The 25,251-nt window shown below is 39.6% G+C and overlaps 1 protein-coding gene across 1 annotated transcript in view; it reads right to left on the bottom strand.

The window, feature by feature from the left end:
* The window catches only part of crhr1 (corticotropin releasing hormone receptor 1), a 140,887-nt gene that overhangs the window by 66,865 nt on the left and 48,771 nt on the right, over nt 1-25,251 (bottom strand). Inside the window, exons 3-4 of the mRNA XM_079891186.1 lie at nt 14,615-14,665; nt 13,159-13,278 (exon numbers count right to left, since the gene is read on the bottom strand). Coding sequence (XP_079747312.1) covers nt 13,159-13,278; nt 14,615-14,665 — 171 coding nt within the window. The remainder of the gene's footprint in view (nt 1-13,158; nt 13,279-14,614; nt 14,666-25,251) is intronic.

Raw genomic sequence — 25,251 nt, 5'->3', positions numbered from 1 at the left:
TTGCTCAATTATAGTTTACAAACATCTTCTGAAACATAAACCGTCTGTGGTAAAAAATCAGTCATGGGTGCAGGCATGTATGAATGAAAAAGTGATTTTAGGTTTCATTTCCCATTTCCATTTCAGTGGATTCCCATTTCACTGTGGTAGATTTCCTCTACAAGGCTTATATTGTGCTTTGAACAGCTTTTGTTAGATCTGGTGAAAGTTTTCAAAATCCCATAAAATAGGTTGAAATTCAACAACATGAGAATCTGGGGCACAAAGAATCTGAGCACTCCAGAACTCTGCTGACAGAAATGTTGAAATACAGAAGAGCTTTGAGCATTTTATCCAAAGACACTTATTACACTCCTGCAGGAACATCCAAGCATCTCACTCTACAGTATTAAAGGAGAACTCCGGTCAATTTTAACATTGAGCAAATTTTTTTGTCAATTTGGAGTGCTGTCAATACAGAGAACAACGACAAAAATCGGTGTTGCCTACACCGTGTTATCCTCTTTTTAAAATTTGCACCCTGTTGACTTCCTGCCGAGTTCACGCGCGTGATCATAGGTAACTAAACCTATGCGCGTGAACTCGACAATCGACTACTTTGGACTTCAACCGAAAACAGGATGTAAATACAGGTATTTGCGCTGGCTTAAATAACATCATTTTTATCCATTTCTTTCACAACTACTGCAGTCAGATTCACTCGTGTTCACTCTGAAGGAATCACTCACATGACCTGTGCACTTGTAATGACACATCAAGGATGTTAAGAGGCTAAAAGCAGGTTTAAAACTTGCCCCATTGAAGTCAACAGTGTGCAAATTTTAAAAAGAGGATAACACGGTGTAGGCAACACTGATTTTTGTCATTGTTCTCTGTATTGACAGCACTCCAAATTGACAAAAAAATGAGCTCAATGTTAAAATTGACCGGAGTTCTCCTTTAAAGGGGTGATGAACTGAGAAATCAAAGTTTCCTTGAGCTTTTGACATATAAGAGATCATCATACTATAATAATATCCTGTAAGTTTCAGAACTGAAAACTACCTTGTTAGTCCAATAAAAGCTTTTATAGACATCAGGCTCAGCAAACGACTCGTTTTTCAAAGTGGGGAACAATGACGTCAAAGAGGATAAAACACCGCCTCCACAAAAGAAGATCAACGCCTACTTCAACACGGCCTCTTTAGCCCCGCCCACCGATTCGCCCAAACATGCTAAATAACATAGGACGACATGATAATTGCTACCGGATCGAGCTACTTCCAAGCAATAAACATGCTGTTTACTAAATATTGTGCATGCCTGTTTGTGGAAGAAGACAGTCTGCATAAGCTTCCTTCGGATTCCAGCATGGTTAAACTTTATTAAATCAGTCAATCACAATTTCCCGACAAGGATCTGCCAGCAACATGTAAGTAACCATGTGTATTCTAATGCCTGATCTGCGATCAGTGATTTCGGTGTAATTATTCAAGTTAAGATATTTCTCTTAAAATCGTTCAATACTGTTTATGCATCAGCGACTAAACGATCAACTTCACATAATTTCTCGTAGTATTATGAAAATAATCTTTTTTTAAACTGTTATTAAATTATATAGCCTACAGAAAGCGATCAAAGAACGATCCCTTTCGCCCAAGCTGTCAATCAAACAGCACAGCGCGAGCCGCGAGAGCTTATCTGGACACTTACCAAACTCGTGATGAAATAATGACACTGTTAAACTACACAACGAAGCTCTTACTGTGTACTCACATCGTGTTTGCATTGTGATTTGGTGTAAGCATTTGTGAGAGTGCAAAAATTGCGTTGCAATGATAAGATCTTTATTCACGCGATCAACAGACTGTCTGTCATCTGCTCAGTGCTCATCATGCTGCAACCTTTCATGTGATGGAATAGATTTAAATATAATGCTCTAAACGATACTTTTCACGATTTGTTATCTCGATAGCTGTATTAGTAAAAACGTAGTACAAGTTTTCGAGAGAGTTCCTGTAATACTAGCTATTTCATTGCAAGCATGTCAGCCAATAACAGCAGTGGGCGTTTACACTGCAGTCTCACAGCAGACACGCCCCTTAAAACGGAGCGTTCAAATCTGAGGCAGAAATCAGGCTTGGAAAAATGGCTTTTATTTATAAATTATGACAATTTTTTATGTAAAAATCATACTAACATTATAAGGGCACCCCAGGCAACATTATAAAATAATAAAACAATCCAGTTCATGACCCCTTTAAGGTTGGAAATGGGGTTAGTATTTAGAGATACACCAAAGATTTGGCCGCCGAAAATGGCATTTTCGTTTTTTGGCCAAAAGAGAAAAAAGGCCGAAAATATATGCTGCCTCGCTCGCTCAGTGTTTAGCGTTCAGGTTTCACTCTCACCCAGCATTGTTTTGTAACTTTGCGAGCGACTCCGCTTCCAAAGATGCACAGTGTTGTGTTTTTTTCAGTTAAGACACTTTGCTCATTATGATACGTAATATCCGCGAAAGTGTTACTAGTATCTCATTTCACACATAGCCTACCTTTTTTGTTTCTGTGTTGATTCTATATTAAAATGTCGATACAATGTAATGTATTTTCTCTGGCTCTTGTTTTAAATTATTTTTTTCCATTATTATGCTTGTTGTCATCTGTTGACGTTGTACAAGCAGAATGTGGCGGTTGGTCGGTGTGGTATTAGTCCCGCCCCTCCTCCAATGTGATTGGACGGTTGGGTAAAAAGTGACAAGTGATGAGCGCTGCGTTTTACCCAAAGTTGAACATTCTTCTCATTCGACTCTTGCAATACTTTAACGATGCATCTAAATATTCCTTTCTTTTGAACTATCTGAGAGTGCACAAAGGCTTTTAGCTATTATGAGAGCCATCCACCATTTTGAAAAAAAAGAAAAAACCTTTGTCACAGAATCTTCTGTCTCATAGTTTATTATAGTTTCCATGGGAACTGCTGCAACTGTTGCAACTTTGTCAATTTGTGCGGGTATGTAGAGCAAAGATTCAAGTCGAGGTGATGCTGCAAGATGATTAGAGCCCTGACTGTCCTATGGGCGCAGCATCAGCACCCATCATAACAAGACGCAATTATGGGAATGATATCAGCAAGAGATGACCATCCATCACGGAGCTGTGACAGTAGAGGTCAATGGAATTTAAAGGACATGGCTATTTTCTCTCAAACCATGCAGGCAGGAGACACACTTTGCACACTTTATCTATCTATCTAAACTGTCACTCACCATTTCTCTGGTCAGCTGCAAACTATTTAGTCAACATCTTACAAGCATCCTCCTAAACCAATCACACATATCTGTCTCTCGAGTTGACTGGCAATGAAATTGACCATGTGCAGAGTCACTATTGCGTCTAATAAAATTATAGCCTGCTTCTCAAGTGTCCGACACTGATATAAAAATTGCTCACAGTCACAATAACTCACAGACATGGTGCTGATTCAGCTCGATTGTGTCCCTGGTCAAATTAACAACAATTTTGCTCATCCCTGATGTAGCAGTTTATAAATTACATTTAGAAATGTCTTTTGTTACCTTCACACCACAAATAAATAAATAATAATAAATAGAAAAGTTTGAATCACCATCTGTATTTTCCTGTTAGCACATTTTTTCAAGTTCATAACTGTTTTGTCTCCTGGGAAAGATTTTAATACTAACATAAACAAGTAGTAAATAAACCAATGGTAATTTGAAGCACCTTGTGAGACTTCTGATGCAACTCAAAACTCTAACTTAAAAATAGCTGAAAATCCCAGAGAGAGCCTTGAAATAGTGACTCAAACTCACTTACAGGTAAAAAAAAAAAAAGTGAACTCAGCCCAAACACTCACAGGGAAGGAAACACTCTTTCCATAACTCTCTAACTAACTTCCTCTCGTCTTTGCCTTTTGCTCATGGCGATATTGATTGAGCATCTGAAGGTGAATGGCAGCTCCATAGATCACACTAGCCAACAAGGCACAGAGGAACCACTACACGGTGAGTCATCTGCCTCCTGTAAACCTCCACATCCAGCCTGTCTGAGCAACCACACAATTGCCTGAAGCAGATCTGATGGTGTGACGAGACAAATAGACGGTTGTCAGTGCTTTCTCAGCTGGCACAGCCATCTTTTTGATGATGAGTAGTGAACGTCACTGGAAAACAATTCAGTATTGTGACATTATTTAAAGAGTGCCAAAATATTTGTTAAACAGTTGCTGTGCGATTATGAGGAACAGTATGATCAGTGTTGTGCCTGAACGCGTTCATTGAACTCGTTCATATTTTGGGGGCGAACGTGAACTGAACGTACTGTATTACTGCCTGATGAACGTTACTGTGAACTCGTTCATTCTGGTGTCGGTGAACGCCACGCTCTCTCAGTTTAACTTCGTTCAATAGAGTGCCAGATTTCTATAGAGAAAACCCGGCTAAAACACACTGTAAACCGGCCTTAATATGTAGCGGAAAAAACACCCAATCTGGCAACACCAGCCGCCAGTGTCTACTGACTAGTGATGTAGTACTCGAGTCCGGTCTCGGACTCGAGTCCGGTCTCGAGACCGATTTCTGCTTTCTCGGACTTGACTCGGACTTGTTCTTACAAAGACTCGGTCTTGACTCGGACTCGACCCTTCAAAGACTCGGTCTTGACTCGGACTCGGCATAGGCGGTCTCGTCCCATCAATAGTCCACTAGAATACATACCACTAGAAAATTTTAATTGACTGTTCGCAAAGACCCGCCCCCCTTAGTTACTGTCGCTATGTCCGACAAGCTACACCGTTCTCACGCCACACCATGTTCTCACGCAGTGAAAAATACATCGCGGAGCAGAGAGGAGACTGACAACACGCTGACAGACAGGACAGACCAGGTTACTTTTCGGTTACTTTTGATATTAAACATATTAAACAAAGTCTCGCCTTTCAAATTTGGTCATTTTTTAAAAGAAATTTAAACAATAAATACCGTTTTGTGGCTCTTAAATGTGTAGTGACAGATCGCTGTAGAGCATCAGTTAAAGCTGCTCGTGAACCGATCATCTCTTCCTTCTAGTTAATTTATAGCCTCAAATAAACATGAACAAACATAAGAAGCAATGTTGTTTTAACCACGGAAAGGCGTCAGTACACTCCGTGTTTCAAGTTCAAATCCTCCCATGTTAACCAACGGACTCGGTCTCGACTCGGACTCGACCCTTCAAAGACTCGGTCTTGACTCGGACTCGACTGAATTTGAAAACCAACGGACTCGGTCTCGACTCGGACTCGACCCTTCAAAGACTCGGTCTTGACTCGGACTCGGCATAGGCGGTCTCGTCCCCATCACTACTACTGACTCTCTTGTTCGATCTCGTTCATCAAAATGAACAAATCTTTTTTCGAGTCATTTCGTTCATTTAAGGGGCTTTAAATGTTATACTATTAACTGTCAGATTCCCAGAACACATCCACCTACGCAATCTTGATCATATTCTGAATTAAGAAATCATTATAATGCAGTCAAAAATCGTTTACACGGAACATAAATAATTACTTTACCTTCCGAGTCTTTCGTTCATTTGTCACGTGACAGACGCAATGAATGGATTGTTCAACGACTCATCACTTACGTTACAAATCAAAACAAAAAGCAGCAAGGAGGCGTCGTATGATCATTTAAACAAGTTTTATGACAAGGTCGGTGAGGATGGGAAAAATCTGACACATACACATTCAGTGTTAAAACTGATAAAATAACTGTCTGTGGTTCTATATGGGCTGTGGCAATCATTTAGAAAAATAATATCTCGCAGCAACATGGAAAAAAAGAACTATGAACTAGTTCATTTTTGGAACTGTGAACTTAGTTCAAAATTTTGAGCATGAACTATGAACTGAACTAGTTCATTTTAAAATTTGTGAACTGAACTTTGAACTAGTTCATGTAGAAAGTGAACTTTCCCAACACTGAGTATGATGAAGGGCAAAGAGGGTGAAAATTCGATTGTACTACTTTTGGATGTAGCATGGAATTTTGTCTGACATGCAGCACTCTAAAAAGGTAGGGTTTTTATGAGCATGGTAAATTATGAATATTATGAAATACCGCAATCAATAAAAACAAGTAATAAAAACTCAGTGAGTGTTTTAGCGCAATTTTCTGACGTCATGGGATCACAACACTAAGAGATAGTAAATGTTTTTATGTTTTTTTTTTTGTTTTTTTGTTTTTTTTGTGTGCGTTCCCGAGATTAGACCTTCCTTAACATAATGCCGAAAACCCGAAGTCTCTAGGTGGTCTGGTTGAGGAGGAGATAGAAGTGCAAGATTGGTGCGCACAGACAGAACAGAAATCATGAGTTAACAATCGCAATTTTGTCCGTAGGAAAATTGCGCTAAAAATCAATACTATTCAGCAAGGATGCATCAAGCTGATCTAAAGTGACAGTAAAGGCATTTAGAACAATATATATATATTTTTAAACAAAATGTTACATTGTTTCCACAAAAAAAAAAAAAAAAACGTTTTATTAACATAATAATAAGAAATGTTTCTTGAGCAGCAAATCAACATTTTAGAATGATTTCTGAAGGATCATGTGACATTGAAGACTTGAGTAATGATTCAGCATATTTACATATAAACTACACAATTAAATGACATATTTTCAAATAGAAAACAGTTATTTTAAATTGTCATAATATTTCACAATATTACGATTTTTAATGCATAAAATGTTGATCATAAAAGACTTTTGAAAGGTATAGTCAGCCGCTGATTGTCTGTATGGGCAGGTAGGGCAGAGCCCCAACAAAATAATCATCCAAAACATAGACCACCAAGCTGAATAAATAATAAATTGTAAATGTGTTCAGCATTCTGCAACAAATATTTTTCGGATTTTCTGGACTATTTTGCTGTAAAGTGAGCAGGACATATTCAAATGTAGTGCATGGATTTGGCAGGCATGTATTTATGATACTCAGCGAGGCAGCAGGTCTCTGAACCCTCCCACACTCCCACAATGTCCCCAAAATGTCCAATGTAAATCTGTGGTGAAAAATGGAACTGCAGTATGCTCTCACAGAGAGCCATTGGGGCAGATTTCAGGCTGCCCCGCTTATTATCAAATTAGCTTGCATAAACCTCGCTCTAGCCCAAGACGATATCAGTCCGCTTCAGCTATGTGTCTGCATCAGGTCAGTAACTTGTTGGCATTTTTGTTGTTCCTATGTGGAGTAGTGTATCAAATTAATGAAAGTATAAACACTTTAGTTTAAACATGCTCGTGTGAATAGCCTTTATATACAGTAGAACTGTTGTGTTTGTTTTATGTTGAGCGCTATTCCTTAATACATTAATCAAATTTTCTTCTTAGTTAATAGTAATTACTAGAATGTAAATATTACATTCATAATGTGTTCCTGTGTATGACGCAACAATATTCTAAAGTGTTACTCAAAAGCTTACTGTGAAACAATGAAGGAATGATGACAAAAAATGCACATCGCTACGTACAGAATGTTGTCACAGCTCCATTTCTCTCACATGCTTCGCTGGTAACCCATGGAGAGCAAATGTCACTTAGCATAATGAAAAAAGACCCTGCTCAGCTGCCACTGAACTGGCTTTCTCTACCTGTCATAAGAGCTCGCTGAAACGGTGCTGAATTGCAGGCTTTGCCAAAAAAGAAAAAAGAAACAAAAGCCCATGCAATAAAAGAGTCTGTCAAGGTCAAGAGAAAGACTGACAATGCCTGAAGGAAAGCAGGAAAAGTGAGACAGGAAGAGGAAGAGAGAGAGAGAGAGAGAGAGAGAGAGAGAGAGAGAGAGAGAGAGAGAGAGAGAGAGAGGAGAGGGAGAGGGAGAGGGAGAGGGAGAGGGAGAGGGAGGAGGGATGAGGAGTTATGTCATGTCATGTAAAATCCTCCTCCCACAGTGGGAGTGTAATTAACTATCACACACTTGCCCTGAGGTGGCAACTCAGAAGTTGAAGCTTTTTCCTTCACATTTCTCCCAAGGGCCGTTATGTTCTAAAACAAGCCTTTTATACAGTAATCTATTTTTAAACTCTAATTTAAATATGAGTGCACTATATAGGGAAGTAGCAAATGAAAAGTATTGTTAATTCCAAATTTGATCTAAATACAGTGAACTAAAGAAAGGTTTATTGAACCTAAGGCCTTTGCTCGGTTCAAAATCACTCACGTTTACTTATTCACTGTTCTCTATATAGTGAATGACACAAAGTGCACTACAAGGGAAAGTAGTCCTAGTGAATAAAAATAAATAAAAAATAATAATAATAATATATATATATATATATATATATATATATATAGTATGTTCAGACTCTTATATAAATACTGTATGCTAGAAAGCACTCAAATGACTCAAAATATATTTGCATCTTTGTCTAAAATGGTTCACTTACTCATTAATTACTATTAAGTAAACGAAAACTGATATGTAAATCCTGTGTCCTGGAGAGTTAAAGAAACGACTTCATCATAAAATATGTGCTATTTATTGGACAAAACATTATTTAAATTTTTTTTTAAAAATAAATCCCAAAATTGTTTCCTTAGTCATTAATCACTATAAAGTGAACAAAATGAAGTAATTTCAGATGCTGGTGTAAATCCTGTGTGCTGGAGAGTTGCACACTGCTTAATCACAGGACAAAACATTGTTAATTTTTTTTTATAAAAAATAATTAAATACAATTTGTAACTATAAATACATATTTTGCCTCTTGTTAATTTTTTGGTTGATAATAATACAATATAGGAGAGTAAAAACAAGAATCAACACGAATGAACACATAGAATAGCATGCAATATTTTACCTTATTTTTATCCCCAATCAAACATCTCTCCATCCAAAGAACAGAGTCGCCGTAATCAGATCTACTTACTAGAGAGTAATTTTGGGCTGAGAGCTTGATTAAATGGCTCAGGTGCATTTGATTACACTTAATTTTACTAGGAGATGGATCTCCAGGAGCATAATTGAACACCGCTGATCAAAAATCAAAAACGCACACTACTATTCTGATTTAGTGTTGAAGGTTACCCCTCAAACACATGTTCCATTGTCAATAATCAACTACAATCAGAGCCTATTTAATGTATTCAAACAAACAAACAAACAAACAAACAAACAAACAAACAAACAAACAAATCAGAAATAAAGTTGAGTGGAAAAAACTAATAGTAAATAGTAATTGTGTGAATTGATTTAAAATCAATAAATCAAAAACATAAAATAAATCCACACACTTAATCAAACTGCAAATACAAAGAAACGTGAGGCTGAGATTAAGTCTTTTACTAAGGAATTGAACAAAATATACATTCTATTGCTTCATTTGAATAACTAAAGACAGTATATCTTGTAAATGTTTTTATTTAGCACGTGTATATTCTGCACAACTACACAACTACAATTGACATTGTCTCTATAGTTAATCTATAGCAATATACTGCACCTGCTACAGGTTTTAAACTGATATTGATTGATGTTTTTATCAGCAGATGTGTAGCATTAAGCAGGCTGTGTAGTTTCTGACCCATTGATTGGACTCTATGTACTACATAAGACAACATCTGTTGCTAGCTCCATATTGAATTAAAAGTTAAAAACATCCAGCATACATGTGTGTGATTGCAAAAATGCTGGAATTTTTTTCTCTTCAAATTCAAAATGGTATTTTACTGTCCGCCATCTAAGTAATGGCAAGTAATTTCAAGATTATAAAAAAAGCATACTTTTCAAAATCTGACTAAACATTTTCTCAGCCTGTTTTTCTTATTTTCTCACTTTACTAAGACTGTATATTTTCCCACACATATGTTCTCCAACACTACTAGATGTGATGAACCTTAAATGTTGTCAAGTCCTGTTGCTGTGCTCAAAATTATTTTGGATTTGATCATTCAATGTTAAAGTCAATTGAAATGAATGCACATTATTTTAATTACTGTGAGATTGTTAAACAAAGCTGTGTCATGCTGCATGATCTTTAGAAAAGAAGACTCACAAGATAAACACTTTCTTTACAGTAAACACTTCAATGTTATTTCATTCTATCCAATAAGCTAAATGGTCAGCATGACGTAGTTGGTATTGACGTCCTCGTAGCGTCAGCAACTGACGCAGCGTTGAGTTCCCTCGAAAGGGAACATCTAAGGGTTACATATGTAACCTCAGTTTCCTGAGAAGGGAATGAGATGCTGCATTGCATTGCCATGCTTCGCGCAAGCCTGCACGTCTTCCTTTACGTGTGCCTCAGACACCGGTTTCCACAAGGATCAGCAGCTGACGCAGCGTCTTGTTCCTTTCTCAGGAAACCGGTGTTACATACGTAACCCTAAGGCTTTGTGTGTGTAGTCTCAATATCTAAATAACCAAACTTTTTTTATATTATATGATGTTTACCATATACATTCAAAGTGTGTGTGTGTGTGTGTGTGTGTGTGTGTGTGTGTGTGTGTGTGTGTGTGTGTGTGTGTGTGTGTGTGTGTGTGTGTGAGAGAGAGAATTTGCAATTTGCCATTAAAGAGCACGATAGATTGTAAGAAATAATGGATGACTTTGTGGGCAAAAAGCCCATTAGAGAGGTCAGGAAGATGGGCAAGTACATTTCTGACCATTCTAACATAATAATTTACAGTACTGACAGTTATACTACTCTAATCTACTGACAGAATTGACACAAAACCACATGGTGGTGTCATTAGATATTACAAACATTATGGATTTTATGTCAGTTTGTTTGGGTAATATGATGACTACATTTCAGCACTGTAGCATTTTCCATTGATTTTAAATATGTATCTTGCATTGTTTGCTATTGATTTAACTAATGCCCACCTCTTTAACCTCTCTGTCAGGCCTCATTTCCACAAGCTCATTGATTTGTTCATCTCTCTTGCAGTCTGTCCTGTTCTGTGTCGACAAAATGCAAATGCTGAAAAGAGTAACACACTCTGCATATGGTGATCAATAGAGGCAATTCAAATAAACTGGCAAAACTGTAATGCAAATTAATTATTATTAAATTCATTTAATTCATTATGGTTTTATGTGGTTGATACTTTACAAACAGACATAGTTAAAAACATCTAAAGGTTTGTTGATTAACCAATAAGATCACCTTTTAATGAAAAGTGTTGAAACACAGTAGTACTTTTGTTTATGATGTCAACTGAAAATAATTAAAACTTTTAATTATACCAACGTGAATAAAAAAATAACTCCAACAAAAAAGCATGAACACATAAAGATAATTTTTTTTTTTTTTCAATCTTTTTTCTTTCTCTCCTTTAAATACACACAGATTTCATCCCACTGGTGTATAAAAACCAGAGAAAAGCCGATATAAGAGCACAGACTTTGTGCAGTGTGCTGTGAATATTATATATGTTCCTGATGTGCCTGAAGCTCTACAATATGCTGCTGCCAACAGGACTTTAAAAAAAAAAAAATCAATTGTGTTATCAGCTCCAGTGAATCTTAATATACACTAATCAACTAAACCAGCATCTATGTAAGGCCATTCATTAGTGTGTATGAGAGAGTTAATTAACCACACACACACACAAAAAAAAAACACCTTTATGCAATCCAGTGGCAGTCGGAGTTATATTAAAAAATATCCTGGTTCTTCCAAACGTTATAAAGGAAGTGAATGGTAGCATTTTTTTTTAAAGCCCAAAACAGTGCATCCATCCATTATAAAAGTAATCCATACGTTACCGGAAGCAAGTGATTACAGTTTATAAAGTTATAAATACGGAAATACGCTAATTCGCTTTAGAAGGCCTTTATTAACACCCTGGAGCTGTATGGATTACTTTTATGATGGATTGATGTGCTATTTTGGGGTTTCAAAGAATACCAGTCACTCCCATTATAATGCTTGGAACAGCCTGAATATAACTACGATTGTGTAAGAAAGACATGTACACCTAGAATGGCTTGAGGGTGAGTAAATTATGGGATAATTTAAATTTTTGGGTGATCTAACCCTTTAATCATTGAGTTCGCTCTGTCGCCTGGCCCCATATATTTCTCATATATTTCATAATTAATATTTTATCTTTACTCTCTGAGTTTCTCCTCCTCTTTAGATTTCCTAGTCTGGACACTGTTGTCAGTGGATTGTACAAATAAGTGGATTGCAGTGCAGATCCACTCACACTTATTGTGGTGATGCATATTGTTGTGCTTATTTGCTCTCAAAAAGTTTTGTAAATTGTAAGATGTTATCACAAGAAAGATTATGTGGTACTCATTATTAGGTGGAGATATTATTTTTTTAATTAAGTTTTAGTTACCTTTAAAACTAAGGTAATTGATTAAGAAAGAAAGAAAGAAAGAAAGAAAGAAAGAAAGAAAGAAAGAAAGAAAGAAAGAAAGAAAGAAAGAAAGAAAGAAAGAAAGAAAGAAAGGAAACTACACCTCCATCCACAGGGAACATTTAGAACTTGGTGTTAGTCTGAGGGATACTGTAACAATTTTGTCACAGCAGTGTGTCTCTCTCATTACAGTGCACACACACACACACACACACACACACACACACACACACACACACACACACACACACACACACACACACACACACACACACACACACACACACACACACACACACACACACATTCCTTCACAAAAGAAGATATGGTCGGTACACTCACATTGGCAGAACAATTAGTGACTTGTTAGCAATGGTAAAACATAACTTGGTAGCATGCAAGAGTTCAAAAACTGACCTACATGCAGCCTGACACACACAGGCCAATTTGGCACTCAGACATGAATTTAAAAGCTTGTAATGCACTGTAGCTCTCAGCTGTCTGCTCGGTTACGAGGCTCAGACTGCTGCTGTTCCTATCAAGCAGTGCCAGATGTATACATTCATCCAAAACATTACTTCCAGAAGTCACAGGCACAGAAATATCCCAAATGACCTGCCATTGTTTGAAGTCCAACAACATCAGCTTGACAAGAGATGCAAGAATATATGAGTCGAGTGACTAGGTCTTCTATAAAACAGATACATAAACTGTCTGCTTGTGCTGTCGTAAACAAGAGCAGACGGAGCCGTCCAGATGGGACTAGCATGAAAGAGTGATTCAATGTGAGATGCTTGGCACTTACTGGTGGTGTTGTATCGAACCCCGAGGAAAGTCTCCGGACAGGGGCGGGACACCACTTCTCCAGCACTGCTCCTGGGCCAGCATGTCCCAATGCCATCAATCGAAGTGTTACAAAACAAACCTGAAAGATAGATGGAGGAAGAGAAAGAAGGAAGGCTTTGAGATTGAAACATTAGCCCTCATTTTCACAGTTTGAGCGGTTTTAACTGAAAGCACCTTGCACTGACAAATCTTCAAATATGTCAGTGCCCTTGTTTTGTCTCAAGATTCACACACAAAAAAAAAAAGCTTGACTGTTGCTGGACTAAGTTGCTCTGACTCATTGAGCTGTGCCGATGTGAATTCGGACGATTCCCTGTTCTGTTCTATATAATCAATGTCAATAAAAAAATAGAAAAAATGCAATGTTGAAATATAATCTTAAATATTTTAAACCAAGCTGAAAGTATCTCATTGGTTGCTGAAGTGAAAGCATAATCTGATCAGTCAAGATATTTATTAAACAAACATGGAAGATAATGTGTAGAACTTTGTGAATGACTTGTGTTACAATATTTGCTGAAATCTGCTGAGCTTTCCACTACGCACACACAATCAATATTTTAAATTGAGTCAATCAGCTCCACGTGTTTCCCATTACATACGAAGGAGATCATTTAACACTGGTTATTTTCTATGTGGTATCTTGGCAACGATCGAATCTCACAATTCCTAAAGAAACGTTATTCTCTAGAAACTTGAGAGGCTCTGGCATAAGCACTTAAGGCTATTAGTGGTGATATGCTGCATGGGAGACACGTGGGATTCTTGAGGATGGTTTAAATTGAATATCTTTTTATCCATCTTTATCTCTGTGTTTTTTTTTCATGCGTTTATGTTAGCTGCAGGGCACACTTGTATAATCAGAATGATTTTTTCTTTCTTTCAGGCCTCTTTTCCAGAATTTAGAGTTTTTCCTTAATCAAAACGGATCTCTGGGACCCAGCGGAGATTAAAACATCCTTAATCCTCCCAGGAGACTTCCACATATATGTCTACTGCATTCAGGATAAATTTTTTCACAGAAACAAAATACATTTGGCCAATAGAGGATCTAAACATCATGTGACCATCTGTTTTACCAACCAATGACAGACTGTACATAGGTTGTGTTTGGTAAACCTGTTTTAAAGCAGGTTATTTTATTTTTACAGTTCTGTCTGGTTATGCTATAGGCACAGAAATGACATACTTTCCCCTTTCAAATTCTGAAATTACTATTTGTAATTTATTATTAAAAACAGAATCGCGAGTGCATGATATCATGGCCAAATTTATTGCAGGGTCTGAAGTAATTTCACATGCTCAAAGCCTACACTAAAATATTTTCTAGGGAATATCACAGTTATGCCCACTGGCTGTAACCACGTTTTTCTGTTTCCGTTTACAGATTGTAAAAACCTGAGGTATAAACTGACCTGTAGAGTTGGTGGGACTAGACGTCTGGTTCCATAGGATCAAAGTGCGAGCTGGGAAAGAAAAGAAAAACAATTAACCTCATAGATGTTATGGGGTCATGTCTGCGATATGTTTTTTTTAAATATGTATTTTTAAAAATTATATTAAATACTTACATACACTATATATACAGTATATATTATAAAATAAAATAAAAACATTTTAAATGAAAAATAGTGACATGATAAAATAAATGCTAAGCGGCACTTATCAATATTTCCTGTACAGAAATATAAGTGCAGAGCTTCTTACACACAATACAGTCTTATCCAGAACCTTTCTCCATTAATAGGTTTAATGATTTGCGACACCTTATATTGCTTGATGACTTGGTGGATGATGTTAATCCTTGCTGAAAGTGTGACATTTAAAAACACTCCCACATTCTCTCAACACAAATTGCCTTCAGATTTAATTTACAGCACATATTTCTTGGTTTCTCACTGACAACTGATCGAAGCCTGCAGATGTCCTTATGTAAATAAAACAGGGTATACAAAAAGTTGATCTTGCAGGTAGGGCTGTTTGTAATCTAATCTAATCTACTAATACACTGGGTATTATTTTTCAATGAAATCTTTCATCCTGCCCAGGCGGACCGCAGCTGCCTCAACCCGTCCGACGGCCACAGACCCTCAGTCTGCTCATCGCCGAGGTCGGCCTCCTGCGGCGTCCTCCGCTCCAGCTAAACCACCGCAGTAGCCATCACCCAAGCCTCAGCGTGGAGCAAGCCGCAGGAAGTCGGCCCCAACTGTCCAGGCCGCTGCCAAACCAGGAGGCAAGCGGAGATGTAAACGACCCTGAGACAGGCGACCCAGAGGTGGATCAGACTGATCTTCAGGAGATGGTGAGCACGCCGCTCCTTCCCCCGGTGGAGGGCCAGGGCGGAGAATCTTTTGTTTCCTTTTCTTTTTGTTCCACCACTGGCCCCCACAATTTCAATAAAAGAGCAGTTTCTGAAACCTCTGGGTCCCAAGAGGGAGCGCTTGGCGGTCGACGATGCAATTCCTTGTCACCCTCAAGCCCCTCTTTCATCGCCAATGAGCAGCAGTGGCTGTGTTCCAGATACACTCAAGAGGCCTCCGCACACTCACTCTGCCCTTCGACGGAAGCAGGTAGGTGTTGCACCACACTCTCAGACTCTACTTCGGGCCGCTATGCCGTCCGAGTTGGGTCCCTGCATTCCACCGCGCTGCCCCACCGCGGGTACATCTGTGGTGCCGTTGGTCCCACTTGCACTGTGTCTGGGAGCCTGGCTAGCGCTTCCCAGCCCGTCTCGCTGGCTCATCCGTACCATCAGACTCGGCTATGCGATTCAGTTCGCCCGGCGCCCCCCAGCCTTCAGTTCACCCTTGTTCTGGCGGACAATGCCCCTGTGCTCAGGGCAGAGATCGCAGTCCTACTGGCGAAGGACGCGATCGAGCTGGTCTCTCCAGCTGATATGAAGAACGGCTTCTACAGCCCATACTTCCTTGTACCCAACAAAGGTGATGGGTTATGACCAATCTTGCACCTGCGTGTCCTGAATCGGTCCCTTCACAGGCTGCCATTCAAGATGCATTCGCATTCTCAACTACCTCGACGACTGGCTTATCCTGGCCGAGTTGAGAGAGCAGTTGTGCGAACACAGGGACATGGTGCTCAGTCACCTCAGCCACCTAGGGCTTCGGGTCAACTGGAAAAAGAGCAAACTCTTAGGATCTCTTAGGAGATCAGAGGATCTCTTTTATCGGTATGGAGCTGGACTCGATTAACATGACAGCGCACCAAACAGAGGCCCGTGTCCATTCAGTATTGAACTGCGCGAGCTCACTCAGACGCAGAATAGTGAAACAACTGAAACTTTTTCAGAGGCTCCTGGGGCATATGGCATCTGCAGCCGCTCTATCGCCGCTCGGATTGCTTCATATGAGGCCACTCCAACACTGGCTCCACGATCGAGTCCCAAGATGGGCATGGCAGAGCGGCTCGTGACGGGTCTAAATTACCCCGCACTGTTGCCAAACTCTCAGCTTGTGGTCGGACCCGTCGTTCCTGCGGGCAGGTGTTCCCTTAGATCAAGTGTCCAGGCATTCTATGGTCACCGCGGATGCCTCTGCCACCGGCTGGGGGGCCACGTACAATGGGCATGCAGCTTCAGGTATGTGGGCGGGGCCTCAACTGCATTGGCACATCAATTGCCTCGAGTTGTTAGCAGTACATCTTGCACTGGGCTGCTGCAAAACGCTGCTTGCGCCGTTGCGTACATCAACCTTCTACACTCCCGCCGCATGTCATAACTCACCCGCCATCTCCTCCTTCGGAGTCAGAAGCATCTGAGGTTGCTTCGTGCCATTTATATTACTGGAACTAGCTGACGATGAGCTTTCACGGCAGCAGGTGCTACCGGGAGAATGGCGACTCCATCCCCAGGTGGTCCAGCTGATCTGGATGCGCTTCGGGAATGCACAGGTAGATCTGTTTGCCGCTCCGGACACGTCCCACTGCCAGTTGTTCTTCTCCCTGACCAAGGGCACCCTCGGCACGGACACACTGGCACACAGCTGGCCCCGGGACCTACGCAAGTATGCGTTTCCCCCAGTGAGCCTTCTTGCACAGACCCTGTGCAAAGTCAGGGAGGACGAGGAGCAGGTCTTGCTTGTTGCACCGTATTGGCCCAACTGGACCTGGTTCCCGGAACTAGAGCTCCTCGCGACAGCCCTCCCTGGTCCATTCCTCTGAGAGAGGACCTGCTCTCTCAGAGACGGGGCACCCTATGGCACCTGCATCCAGACCTCTGGAAACTCCATGTCTGGTCCCTGGATGGGACGTGGAGGTTCTAGGTGACCTACCCCAGGCGGTAGTCGACACCATAACTGCCGCTAGAGCCCCCTCTATGAGGCGCCTCTATGCGTTGAAGTGGAACCTGTTCGTTGAGTGGTGTTCTTCTCACCAGGAGAACCACCGAACTTGCTCGATCAGGGCTGTGCTTTTCTTCCTGCAAGATGGGTTGGAGCGACGGCTGTCTCCATCCACCCTTAAAGTGTATGTTGCCGCTATCGCCACACATCACGATGCAGGTGAGGAGAAAGTCACTGGGAAAGCACAACCTGATCGTCAGGTTCCTAAGAGGGGCGAGGAGATTAAATCCTATTAACTCTATACCCTATTGGGATTTGTCTCTGGTCCTTTTGGGTCTTCAGAGACCACCCTTTGAGCCTTTGCAATCAGCCGAGTTAAAAATTCTGTCCTGTAAGACAGTACTCCTGATTGCATTGGCCTCCATCAAGAGGGTAGGGGACCTGCATGCATTTTCGGTCGACGAATCGTGCCTGGAATTCGGCCGGCTAACTCTCACATGATCCTGTGACACCGGCCCGGATACGTGCCCAAGGTTCCTACCACTCCCTTCCAGGACCAGGTGGTGAACCTGCAAGTTCTGCCTTCGTATGTTCCTTGTCTGGTGTTGTCCTTTGTTCGATGTTTTGTTGATGTTCTCTGTTCTGCTCTTTGTTATTATTTTAATAAAGTTGTCCTGCACATGGATCCTGCCTTCACTCATCTCTGAGAGCACTCTGTGTTCCAGAGTGACTCTCTTTATAAGTGAGTCATTGTCTCATTCACTCAACTGATTAATTCAAAAACACTGATTCACATATTTGGATCATCTGCTCTATTTCTTTTGTGATATTGTTTATTTAATCACGCCTTGACCATTACAGGGTTCTCAAGTCTCACGCATTGGCCGTGAGACACACGCAATTCAACCAGTTCACACGCTCACACGCCACACCGTGTATTTCTCACGCTGAAAAGGCAATGCCAACCAAGTTGTCCTGCAAGCTTTATATATAACGTTGTATACAATACGCGGGCACACAAAGTGAAGTTTCCTGCTGCCAGCACTTAACTTGGCCAGATTGCGTTCGTTAATAGGCAACTAGATGCGCGAACACACGGAAGTTGACGGAACATTCTCGGCCACCGTACATTCGTTACTAGGTAACCAACAACATCGCGCGAACACACGTCGTGAATGATGGAGAAGGTAAGTTGGAAGAAAGCTCGTCTAACATTTTTAGGCTAGAACATTTAATAAATAACCCATCGTATACATTATTATTGATGCAGTCAAAAACTCTACAACTACTTTGCAGCCAGGCCAGAAGCTTTGGCTCAGTTTGGCTAGCTTACGTTATCTGAAACTAAGGGAAATGTTAGTGGGTATGGGAAGGAATGAAGATGTATTTCTTCATTTTATTTTAAATAAATTTAAATTGATTTATTTTATTTTAAATTATATATTATACTGTAATAGTCTTTCTAGTTACATTAAGGCAAGCAGAGTGGTCTGGGTAATATTTTATATCCTGTCAAAACATACATTAATCATTACCATTGCATTTGTATTTTTCAAACACTTAAAACAAAACACATTTCATAAGCTGGAGTGTGTACTCTTGTGCGCACACACACACACACACACACACACACACACACACACACACACACACCTTAATACTATATGTCATTTGTTCACAATGACCCACCACACAATAAATCATTATACCATTTCGACTAGACACATTCAAAATGCAAAAAGATTTGTTTTTCCAAACTGTTCGGAGCAATTTGTTATATTTTTGTAATTTTTGTATATTTGTAATTTTGAAATATAACATTGAAGAGTATATTTAATGTGATGAATTGCTCTGTCATTTATCAGATTTACAAATTGTTATAATTTCAGTTTGTGCTGGTTAATTATGAACAATGGGTACAATTGGGGGGCGGGGCAGGGACGGGTGGGGGCGGGGCTCCATTAGGGCTCCTCCCCCAAACGCATGTGATCTCACTCCAAGCTTTTGATAAAACTTGAGAACCCTGCCATTATGAAAATTCAAGTTAAAGAATATGTTTTACCACAGAGCAATTCAAGCTTGAAGTACAACATGAATGCAATGGTTTGTGTTTGTGAATCTTGATTTTTTTATTTCCCAAAGTTGAATTTTACTGTTTATTTGAAGCTGTATCTTTAAAACAGTGCTGGCAGCACCCAACCAGAATAAAAAAGCTTGAACTAGAAATTCATTGAGGTCTAAGCTGGTCTTTTCAGCAGAGATGTGAACAAAGCCACTGAGCAACAATAAAATTCATTGTTGTTGTTTTCATCAGATCTTTTGTGCATCTGCATTCAAAATGTTGTTTACTAGGTCTCATAAGTTGTAAACATAGATTTTGGATGTTTAAAGCAAATACAAATAGACAATGTGAAAAAAAGAAAAGAAAAGTAAAACAAACTTTTTAACAGTACAATATTGCCTCTGTTTGCCTATCAATCCTTTGCCTATCAATACATGGTTGAATTTGTTTCTCTATTCACCCTCCTGTCCGCTGTTCAGCAAGATAAAACAAGCACACATCTATTAATCTTCTACTCCACAAATACGATGGACAGTTCGGCTGGAGCAGAACACACTGGTCCTAATAACCCACACTAGCATGTCACAGTGTCTGCTCATCCTCTGGCCCGGAAATAACAGGTGAGTGGACAGGGATATCCATGCTGAATAATTCATAAAGGATATGAGCAGCTCTGCTCTCAATTTCTTTTCAAATCGCAGAAACGGATGTGCAAAACAATGTATTCTCATTATCGTGATGCAGACATATTGATTTGAAAATGAGGTTCCACCCTACAGAATGAAGTTTGTTTATTTGGCAGCACAATGAGGGACATTTCTGTTTCTGCAAACGTAATTTATCCTAACATCCATGTTTGTGTTTATGTCAGAGATTTTATGGGAACATTACGCCTCTTAGGAAATAAAAGCGTATGATCTTGGTGTGCTTTATACAAGCTACTGCACATCTCTCAAGAAAAAAAAAAAAAAAAAAAAATTCTTGGATGTGATACTTGGAAAAACTGATAGTTTGAAGTTTACTTTCATAAATTTCTCAATACATCTGCTGATCTGAGAAGCTGGAAAAAAAAACATGATAATGGACACAGATCAAATACATTTATATTCCTATCTACAATTTATGGCTAGATGATATAGCTAAAACAATAGTATCAAATTTTTTACTCACAACATTCATAATGTCCTCCAGGACCATTATTTTCATAATGTTTTCCACTAAATGACAAAGAAAATGGTAAGCTGTTTTATAATTTAATTACATTATTTTACAACAATAATGTGTAATAAACAGCAATATTTACATTACATTATTTTTATTTTTTTTTACTCAAAACGCAAACAAACAAGTTTTGAATCAATTAATTCAAACACACATCTCGAACTGATTCTCAGCTTTTAAACAACGCTGAAACACTTAATCAGAACTTGAAAAGGAGAGTTACTGAATGCACGTCCTTTAAAATGTGTTTTGTACTGAAAACCCGAAAACAAGATGTTCAGCCCCCACTATGTTGTTTATGTTTGAGGTCAAACTACATGTGATATCGGTGCCAGAATGATGCTGAGTGAGGACACCCACGGCTCACAGTGTGAACAGACAGAAATGTTTGCGTGCAGATGTATTTGTGTTTTTCTGTTTGTGTGTATATGAGAGAAGGAATTACGAGTGTTCACAGAACAGGCTAAACGTATTTACGGTCACATGTTCAGCATTTGATTTACTTTAAAACAAGCATACATAATTTATTATGCATGAAGCAGACTGCACTTGCGATACGTGTAATTAAAATACATACATGTGAAGGGTTAGCATTTAAAAGAACTCAAGATGAATTTTGCAAAGTGACATCCTAATAATAAAAATAATTTATTTTCGCAAAAAAATAAACAAACAATATCTTTCTTATTTACTTATTTTAAACACTGTATTCAATGTTTTCATCTGCCACAATAACGTAATGTCTTAAGTTACAGGACTGGACAGGATGGAATAGTAATTCAACTATTCAAATTCAAAAAACTAAATTTAATTGCAATTAATTTGATAAAGTAATCAACATAGTGTATTTCAATAGCAATTGTTTTATGTAATATTTAGTATGATTTAAAATTTGACTGACAGACTGATCATTCTGACTAGCTGATAAGTCTCAAATTAGTGCTTCTCTAGTAATGGCTGAAGTCACTGTAAGCATTTGAGGTTTTTGTCATTTCATTAATTTCAGCTGTCAAATTCAAATAATGCTTCCTATCCAACAATCCTCTTGAGATCAGCAATCCATGACAAAGCTCTTGACCCATCCTGATATAAACACAAACAGCCCCTTCTAAAACAAGCAGTGTTCAAAGGTCAGCTTGTTAAATGACTCTTAAACTTCTCTTCGTCAAGACTCTCAATTAGCATCACTAAGGTTACCACAGACACACAAAGCAGATAAATCCAGTTAGTCAGAAACGCTTGATTAGCCCATTTCACCTTAAAACACAGTCCTTTTTCCAGCTGATTCTGCCAGTGAGGGACCGTCAACATGGGTGTTGTTTTCTGCAGGTTACTGTGAAGTGTTTACAGCTAATTAAAGAACTAGACGGCACAGAACTCTACGTTTACAAACTTTTACTAAATAACCTACCAAGACACAGATCCAATAGGATAGCAAAGCCAATGATATGGTTTCTGGTACAGAATAAACACGACACATCCATCCCTCATCCGTCCCTAAAGATGGCATCATTTTAATAAATTTTCTTTGAGAGTAAAGCTCCACGTATTTTCTCATTCCTGACTCAGATATTCAAGAGACCTTTCTATCTTGTTCAGAAAGCCTCCGATAGCAACTAGGAGAGGAAGTAACATTCGACATCACCTGTCTCTTTTCATCGATACTGAGCGTGACAGATGGGTTAAAGGTATTACTCGGCATTTCATAATCGTCCCCACAGAGACCAGCAATCCCTAAACAGGCACACCCCTGGCCTGTTTTCCTTCCTTGCAATGCAGAACTCTCAATATTAAATCTAAGACTGGCAGACATAGCACATCCATTAAGAACTTTTCATTTTTCAGCTTAGATAGCCAATGTGAGTGTTTTTTTTTGTTGTTGTTTTTTTATCCAGTAAAATTGCACAACATTGACTCCCTGTGAGTCTGCAATTGTTGCACTGGCACCAGCAGGCTTTGTTGCCGCAGCTGTGCTGGATATTAGTGGTTGAATTCTTCAAGACTTGTGTAATTATATCATCACTTGGTCGAGCCGGCCAGTGTAAGGCTCTGATTTTACAGGCGTTCAGGACAGATTAATTATGCCTTAAATGATGAGCGATGTTTAGTCCTGGAAAATCTTAGCTAAAATCGCTCAATTTTATTGCAGTGTTACTGTTAATGCTGCACAAAGAAATACGACTGTAAGATGATTCAGATATTTGACAACTGCAAATAATTACCAACACACTATTGACTCGCCGAATGGTTGTATGACCCTGTACACATATATAGTTCTGTGGTGTAAACTTGATCCATTAATCTGTCTGTATTGTCTGTATTTAAGAGGAAAGCCACTCCAACAGCATTATGTTAGAGATTTACTCTTTGAAGTTTTAAGGATGAAACGCTTGCCAGATTTCACACCAGATTGGTTACACCTGAATATCTCAACAGGATCAACTTTTCAGTACCCGCTACTGCAAGAAGTCAACATCTATAATAATTTAGGTAAAGAGTGTCTAAATAGGTCTGCAAGTGACTATTGCTGTCCATAGTGAAGAAGAGAAAATAGAAGAAAAAAAATTGGAAAGTTAGGAAGTGGGCAAATGGCAGGCAAACAGCACTGGTAGGGTCAGGGCAGAGGCAGAAGGGACCAGGGCAGAGATTGAAGCAGAAGCAGCAAGGCAGGAACCTCCAGCAGGATGGTCAGGATGAAGGTCAACGGCAGAGATGATGGAGGGGGAGCCATGAGGATCCAGGGAGACGACTGACTGAAATGGAGCTGTTAGTGGAGATACAGGTGAAGTCGCGGGATTGTATGAAGGTCCTGGAGGGAAGGGCAGAGCTGCAGCGACAATACAGGCAGAGGTGAACAGACGTTGGGAGATGGGAGCAGGAGGCTTGGTGGGAATTCACATTCTAAAATGTCAGTGCTGTGTGCAGGAAGAGGCTCGGTGCAGGAAACAGAAACAGGCAGGATGCATTCACTCTCTAAGTTTATATGCAGTGATTCGCCAGCCACGGTTGAGGGGGTGAGGCTCCACGACATCCCCTCAAACTTCACCAGTAAATCCACTGGCACGGGCGATGTTGCCAACTCACACACCTGGTCAGACGAACTGTCGGGCTCAGGCTCTGGGATGATCCATTGCTCAGTCCATGATGCTGGCGCTTCGATTGTGGCACATCTGGGCACATGCTTTGTCATTGCTGGGCTGGTGGCTGGCACTCTGCTTTCCTCCCAGCTCTTGCAGATTGTGATTGGGGAACCGTCGTGGAGGAGTACCTACTCCATGTATTTCTTAAAGCTCCCCAGAGTATCATTTCCAGGCAGACACGCCCTGGTCTTCTCATTAAGGCACGCCCGAAAAAAACACACGCAGACTGGTGTCGTCATAGTTGACTAGATGTTGTAAATCCAGGAAAGCCCACGTGTGTGTTTCTAGGGACTGTTTCCCCTGTGAGAGCAGGAGGATTCTGACTGCCGCTAGATCCATAAATAGCGTCCGTTAATCTGTCACGACTGATGAACCAAGATGAAATGGATCTAAACACAACCATTTTATTTAACAGAACCCTCAGGACCAAACTTGAGGCAGGAACAGAACAGCCAAGCACAACATAACAATAACGGACAATTGAACTGAACACAACACTGAGCTTAAATAGACAAAACTAATCAATTAACAAAATTAACATCAGGTGTGACGGATAATAAAGCAAAAAAACCAAACAAAAAAAAAAACATGGAAAATAACAGAAACACAGAAAACACATCCCACAAACAGAAATAAAACCAGAAGATCCCTAACAGCTTTGGCAATAACTGAACCGAATTTTATTCATTCTGAATTTTACATTTACATTTACATTTATTCATTTAGCTGACGCTTTTATCCAAAGCGACTTACAATTGCTATATATGTCAGAGGTCGCACGCCTCTGGAGCAACTAGGGGTTAAGTGTCTTGCTCAGGGACACATTGGTGTCTCACAGTGGATTCGAACCCGGGTCTCTCACACCAAAGGCATGTGTCTTATCCATTGCGCCACCACCACCACTATTTTTGCTTTCAGCAAAGTTAAGTGAATTTAAATACATCTATGGGAAAATGCTGGTTATTATTCAGGAGTAACACCTGTATTCCAAGAACAGGAACAATAATTTAAGTAATTCACAACATATTACATGTGGCTGTCAATCACAAAATGTTGCAGTGTGTACAAGGCCATAGTTCATTTCAGGTCTCTTTTCTCTGAAACAAGCATCCTCTGTGCCAAATTCGAGCAGATACGATTTTTAAAAAAAACTTTAGCCAATTGCTCCAACGCCAATTTAGTCTAAAACTTTTATTATCAAATGGCAGTGGTTTTTGCTACTGTTAATTACCGTTGGTATGGTCTGCAATCAAAAGTTGTACCGAGATCAAATTATGTGGGGCATGCTGTCTGCATTAGGTTTTATTGCTCTTCACTCTGGCTCAATGTTATCT

Source organism: Squalius cephalus, assembly GCF_949319135.1.
Source record: "Squalius cephalus genome assembly, chromosome: 1".
NCBI classification, from domain to species: domain Eukaryota; kingdom Metazoa; phylum Chordata; class Actinopteri; order Cypriniformes; family Leuciscidae; genus Squalius; species Squalius cephalus.
This window is presented reverse-complemented; position numbering and strand designations above follow the sequence as displayed.